The sequence below is a fragment of the Oryzias melastigma genome, linkage group LG11 (genome assembly GCF_002922805.2).
Source record: "Oryzias melastigma strain HK-1 linkage group LG11, ASM292280v2, whole genome shotgun sequence".
Classification (NCBI taxonomy): Eukaryota; Metazoa; Chordata; class Actinopteri; order Beloniformes; family Adrianichthyidae; genus Oryzias; species Oryzias melastigma.
The window spans coordinates 26,794,418-26,800,012 of NC_050522.1; the positions used below are offsets into that span (position 1 = coordinate 26,794,418).

The 5,595-nt window shown below is 44.6% G+C and overlaps 2 protein-coding genes and 1 long non-coding RNA gene across 8 annotated transcripts in view; 2 read left to right on the top strand and 1 right to left on the bottom strand.

Annotated features, from left to right (window-relative positions):
• The window catches only part of ubap2l (ubiquitin associated protein 2-like), a gene marked incomplete in the record, with an annotated part of 23,578 nt that extends 20,094 nt beyond the window's left edge, over positions 1–3,484 (top strand). For all 3 annotated transcript variants that reach the window (XM_036214142.1, XM_036214143.1, XM_036214141.1), the window contains 3 exon segments: positions 1,132–1,199; positions 1,283–1,477; positions 2,357–3,484. In XM_036214142.1, coding sequence (XP_036070035.1) covers positions 1,132–1,199; positions 1,283–1,477; positions 2,357–2,452 — 359 coding nt within the window.
• The window catches only part of LOC112162654, a 17,901-nt gene that overhangs the window by 3,853 nt on the left and 8,453 nt on the right, over positions 1–5,595 (bottom strand). The window lies entirely within an intron of this gene.
• The window catches only part of hax1 (HCLS1 associated protein X-1), a 2,463-nt gene continuing 1,545 nt past the window's right edge, over positions 4,678–5,595 (top strand). The window contains exons 1-4 of the mRNA XM_024298490.2: positions 4,678–4,890; positions 5,023–5,261; positions 5,331–5,479; positions 5,546–5,588. Coding sequence (XP_024154258.1) covers positions 4,835–4,890; positions 5,023–5,261; positions 5,331–5,479; positions 5,546–5,588 — 487 coding nt within the window. The 5' untranslated portion in view covers positions 4,678–4,834. The remainder of the gene's footprint in view (positions 4,891–5,022; positions 5,262–5,330; positions 5,480–5,545; positions 5,589–5,595) is intronic.

Here is a 5,595-nt window from a genome sequence, read left to right on the forward strand (position 1 = left end):
AACAGACTCTAGAACAGATTCTAGGGCGGTCTCTAGGACAGACTCTAGAAGTGATTCTAGGGCGGTCTCTAGGACAGACTCTAGAACAGGTTCTAGGGCGGTCTCTAGGACAGACTCTAGAACAGGTTCTATGGCGGTCTCTAGGACAGACTCTAGAAGAGATTCTAGGGCGGTCTCTAGGACAGACTCTAGAAAAGATTCTAGGGCGGTCTCTAGGACAGACTCTAGAAAAGCACTCTGGAACAGATGCATAGAACAGACACTTGAATGGTCTCGGGAACAGGCTCTAGAATGAAAAAATAATCCAAAAATGATTATTGATTTAATTAAAACAATTGCTGAAACTATCCACTTTTAAGGGTTTGTGAAAGAAATTTTGTTTTTGTTTTTATAAGGCTTATATATCAAGCAGCTCAGTGGTCTAATGTCTGGAGACTGGGAGCTCACGAAGGACTGCTTTTGTTATCTTGTTCATTTCATAAATGGAAACATGACTACAGTCAGATCCATACACTGTATACAGAGAACTGGACAGTGAGTGTGATGTCACCACAGCAAATAACATACCTCAGGCTCCAACCAAATGAAGTCAATTTAGTCACCATTTTTCCACAATAAGTCTGTCGCCATGTTGGAACCAGACGTCCTCAGATGTTAGTCTGTGTTGGTCTTAGTCTACATTTCCATGGCAACCACTCTGTCCAATCAGTAGTGAGCATGTCAGGCCACACCCCTTCCACTGACAGCAAGCCTAGGAGAATCATGAAACCACATGCTTTTATTGAGGCTTCTGATTGGTCCATTTGTAACTTGAACTACAGAAAAATATCCTGAATAAAAAAGGATTATGAAGAAAATGTTGGAAATGTTTATTCTGACCAATAGAATGACTGAAGGACAGCTGCTCCTCTCTATAGAAATCTATGGAGTTTTGGATTCTTGGAGCCACTTCCTGCTTGGAATGCCAGGGGGAGGAGTCACTCTGTCCAGTTTTCGTATACAGTCAATAATCTGATCCAGAGGTTTTTGTAGTTTTCTCAAACAAACTTCATCTGATCGGCTGTGATTGGCTGAGGACCCTCAGAAGTCTCCGGTGGGATCGGCTCATGTTCTGTTCTCTGGTTCCTGCAGGTGTTTCTGTGACATCCAGCAACACGGGGGTTCCTGACATTTCAGGATCTGTTTACACAAAGACTCAGGTAAGTTCAGAGCGTGACTGTTGACCGTCTGATGGAAGCGGCTGGAGCGTAACCCGCCGTGCTGCCTGTGCTCTGTCCTCCAGTCATTTGAGAAGCAGGGTTTCCACGCGGGAACGCCGGCGGCTTCCTTCAGCCTGCCCTCAGCCCTGGGGAGCGGGGGGCCCATCAACCCCCCAGCCGCCGCGGGCTACGCCCCCGCCCCCTTTATGCACATCCTGGCCCCCCACCAACAGCCCCACTCCCAGATTCTGCACCACCACCTGCAGCAGGACGGCCAGGTAACGTAGACGCTCCAGCCGGCCGGGAACGTCTCTGCCGGAAAAATTCCAAAAATATTGAAGTGTGATGAAGGAGAACGCCTTCTTCCTAAAGAATGAGTATTTCACTGCCCGTTGCCATGGCAATGGCCTTTTTCAGAGCTAACTCGCTTCAGCTTTTTGGCTTAAGCTCCGCCCACCCACTAGGACTGGGTTGATGAACTCAATTCAAGCTTAATAGATCAATAATTGATCCATAAAAGTAGAGATTGTTCTAACGCATAAAGCTAAAGTCCGCTAGCTTGATGCTAACGTATAATGGGATTTCCCATAGGACGGCTAATGCTAACACTCACTCGACCTAAACATACATTCTGACTAAATTAACTTCTTTATAAACTCAGACATGAATTTTAACTCTTTTAAAGAAATATTTTTTAAAGTAACCATTTGTGATCTAAAACAGTTTTTTTGCTCAAATTTTCTTCTTCTTCTGAAAAAGGTGTAACATTGTAGCGCTATCACCACCTAGTGGCCAAACGGAAACCCTCCAGGAGAGACAGAACATAATCTGATAATTCAGTCTCATAATTTCACTGATAAATTATAATCTAAACATATATATAGGTTATTCATGTATTTCTAAACAAATGTAACTAAATGTGTAAACTTGAGGTCAAATTTAATTGAGAGGATAAAAAATCCTCCAGGTTCTAGTGAGCCGAGCTGAAGGAAATGATTGGTCCAGAATGATTAGCTAGAACTGTTCAGCTGAAAGGAACACTAGTGACTGACATGTTTGAAACAAAGCAGCAGAATCTGCTCTTTTATCTGGTCCCGGTTCTACTGGTACCGGTCCCGGCTGGGCGGTGACTGACGGAGGTCTGTGTCGTCCTGCAGAGCGGCAGCGGCCAGCGCAGCCAGAACGCCTCCCTCCAGCAGAAGTCTCAGATCAACAAGTCCGCGTACAACAGCTACAGCTGGGGGGCCAACTAACAGCCGGGGGCGGGACACCTTCCACAGGTGGGCCGGACCGCAGGATTCAACGCTCCGTCTGCAGAACCGCCCCCTCCCGGGTCTCCTGCAGCGGCGTGGTCGGGGGGACGAGAAGACCGCCACGTTGTCATGGGGGGGCTTAGAAAATAGGAGGTGAAACATTTAGTTGTTGTCCTGACCCCCCCTGCCCCCCCGTCTGTAACATAGAACTGTTTTCTAATAGAACCAACGTTTCTGGAGCGGTTCTGGTCTCTTTGGATCTCCGTGTTTTCTGGCTTAAGGGGAGAAATGAAGTCCAATCTGAAGGTGGGGGGGGCAGGCTGCCTTCATCCTCCCACCCCCACCTGTGCCCCCCCAAATATATCCAAAAATGATTTCCTGTTGAATGCTTTCTTTCCTTCTTTTATGTCTTTTTAAGTTTGAAGAAACAATTCTCTTAATTGGTAGAGTTGTGAAGTTTATTTTTTACCAAATATAGATCTATTATATATAAAGACGTATACGGCTGAGGACGGCGTGTCACGCGACTGTGTGCATGTTTGGACACATGGGGGTGTGGTCACAGACTGTGCTGTCATTTTCCTTTGGGCACAGGATGGTCCATCATCCGTTTGTACAGTAACTGTTCCATGAATTCTGAATGCATTTTACCGAGTCCCAGTCGGATCCGGTCCGGTCCGTCTCTGCAGAGCCACCTTCCTCCTCCTCCTCCTCCTCCTCCTGTCTTCTGATGTAAGGAAATCCTGCAGCGTTGAGTACTGATGGACAGAATTGTACTTTGGGTTTTGTTTCTTTTTGTCAGTGATTTTTCTTTTTTTTGTTTTTTTTTTGTACTGTGCGTTTTAAAACAATTTAAATGGAGAAAAAAATAGTCTTGTACATAAAAGAACACAAGTACTGTAGTCCCTGTTTGTCGATGGCTTTTTTCTTTCCTTCTCAAATCCTTGCAGACTTGTTAGCTTTGTTTTCATATTTTTTTTATTTTGTAAAAATATATAAATATTAAGTAAATAAACAAAGACGTTTTCATCATTTTTGAATGTTTTTCTCTTTTTTTTTCTTTGTGAATTTAGTAGAATCCTCCAGAACTCATTTAACTTTAGCCGCATTTGAAAAGCTGATTCCTTCAGTTTAATTTAACATAAAACATTATTAGTGAAATAACTCCTGATGGACCTTCAGGTTTGTTTTAACTCCTCAATACGCTGCTGTAACTCACGATTCTGATGGATTTTTGTTTTCTTCAAGCTCAGGAAAAAAAACCATTCATTTATCGACCCGTATGGATCGTGTATCCCAGGAAGATGTTCCAGCAGAAACATTCTAACCTGAAAACGTCTGCAGTCCTGAGGAAAGACGGCAGGAAGAACCTGAAGGAATCATGAGAACCAAACATCCGTTTCATTCAATCAGATCAAACTGCAGATTTTGTCTGTGGTCAGCTTTGAAAAACTATTGGAAGAACTAGACATTTACTTTGAATAAAGTTTGAATTGTGTTAAAATAACATGACAAAAACAGACCTAAAGGAAAATGATACATTGATTATTTGATATATACTCAGTGAATTTATTCAGGCTCTCTGAACATTTTTCAATGTTAAGATTTTTTATTTTTGGTGCATTAAAAACTTTATTAAATTATAAGAAAATTTCTGAAAAAAAAAATTATTGTGTTTTAGCTTATAATTGGTAAATACTATTAGGACCAGTATAAAGTGGAAAAAATACATAACATATGAGAAGAAAGTCGTACATTTATAAGGAAAAACTGCACATTTTAGTTAAGTAAAATTATATTTTAACTGAATTTTAGGAGGAAAGGGGAATTATTTAAGACTGAAGTTGTAAATTCATGAAAATAAAGTACATTTACGTAGCAGTAAAGCAGATCCATCTGAATTCTCTATAACAAAGACAAAAGTCGATTTTTATTCTCTGAAACTTTAAGCTGTAAACATTTCATTTTCAAAATGGCGTAACGTTTTCTTGTAATATGAATTTACGTATTTATTCAAGTAGATTTTTGATGTTTCGTAAATGTATTCATTAATTGTACAGCTTTATTCTGTCATATCTGCTTATTTTATTGCGGCCCTATTACGTAGTCATAGAACTCGTTTAATCCAAATTAACGTTTTCATCTTGACTCACAATAACTATGACGTTCATAAAGTTTGGTTTTTGTCAGATCTGCCGCAGATGGATTCGTGTTTACGTCTGCGTCACACGTTCTTCGTTACGGCTCCGTCTTTGCGACACTTCCGAACGCTTTACGGCACTGTTGACATCCGCTCGCCACGGAGTCCTCGCGCGCAGTGTTTTCCTTTGGTGAAGGTCCATTTGCGGTCCCGGTTCGGTTTTCAGCCCAACTCGGAAGTAGATGAGTGTCTTTGATCTGTTTCGCGGGTTCTTCGGGGGTCATTTTCACGGCCGAAGGTGAGTCTGCGGGTTGGAGGCTGTTAGGTAACAGTCTGGATTAGGAACCGCAGGGGTCCCGCAGCGCGTGAGCTCGTCGGTACCGGTCCAAACGGCTCCGGCTTTGACTTATCGCTTCCTGTTCCTCATCAGAGACCCGTTCTTTGACGCCATGACCCGCGATGAGGAGGACGAGGAGGAGGAAGATGATGGTCTCCACCAGGAGGGCTTCACGGGGGGGCAGCTGGACCCCTTCGATGGCGCCTTCAGGTTCGGTTTCAGTCTGGGTCCGGACGGGATGAGGGTCCAGGAGCCGCCGATATTCGGCCACATTCTCCGGGAGATGGAGGAGATCTTCTCCCAGATGGGTCGCTGGGAGTCTGGACAGCTGGGTGAGTGACAGTCTGAACTTCCGGTCAGTTCTGGTTCCGGTTTCTCAAACCCCTCCCCCCGTGTTGAAGATCTCCCCAGGGTCACGCCTCCCCCAGCAGCTCCGGAAAAGGGCGGGAATCCTCTGCGGGACTTCATGCTCAAACACCCGGACCGGGACCCGCCGGCCCCCCACGCGCCCCCGCACGCGCCTTTCCACGGCTGGCCCCCCCTCCCCAAAGTAAGTGAGGCTCCTCCTCCAGTGGATCGATGCAGAACCGCTCCATGACCTCCTCTGTTTGGACAGGAGCCGCTCAGACCCGCAGATGAGGAGCTCCGAGTGGACCGAGGTGAGAG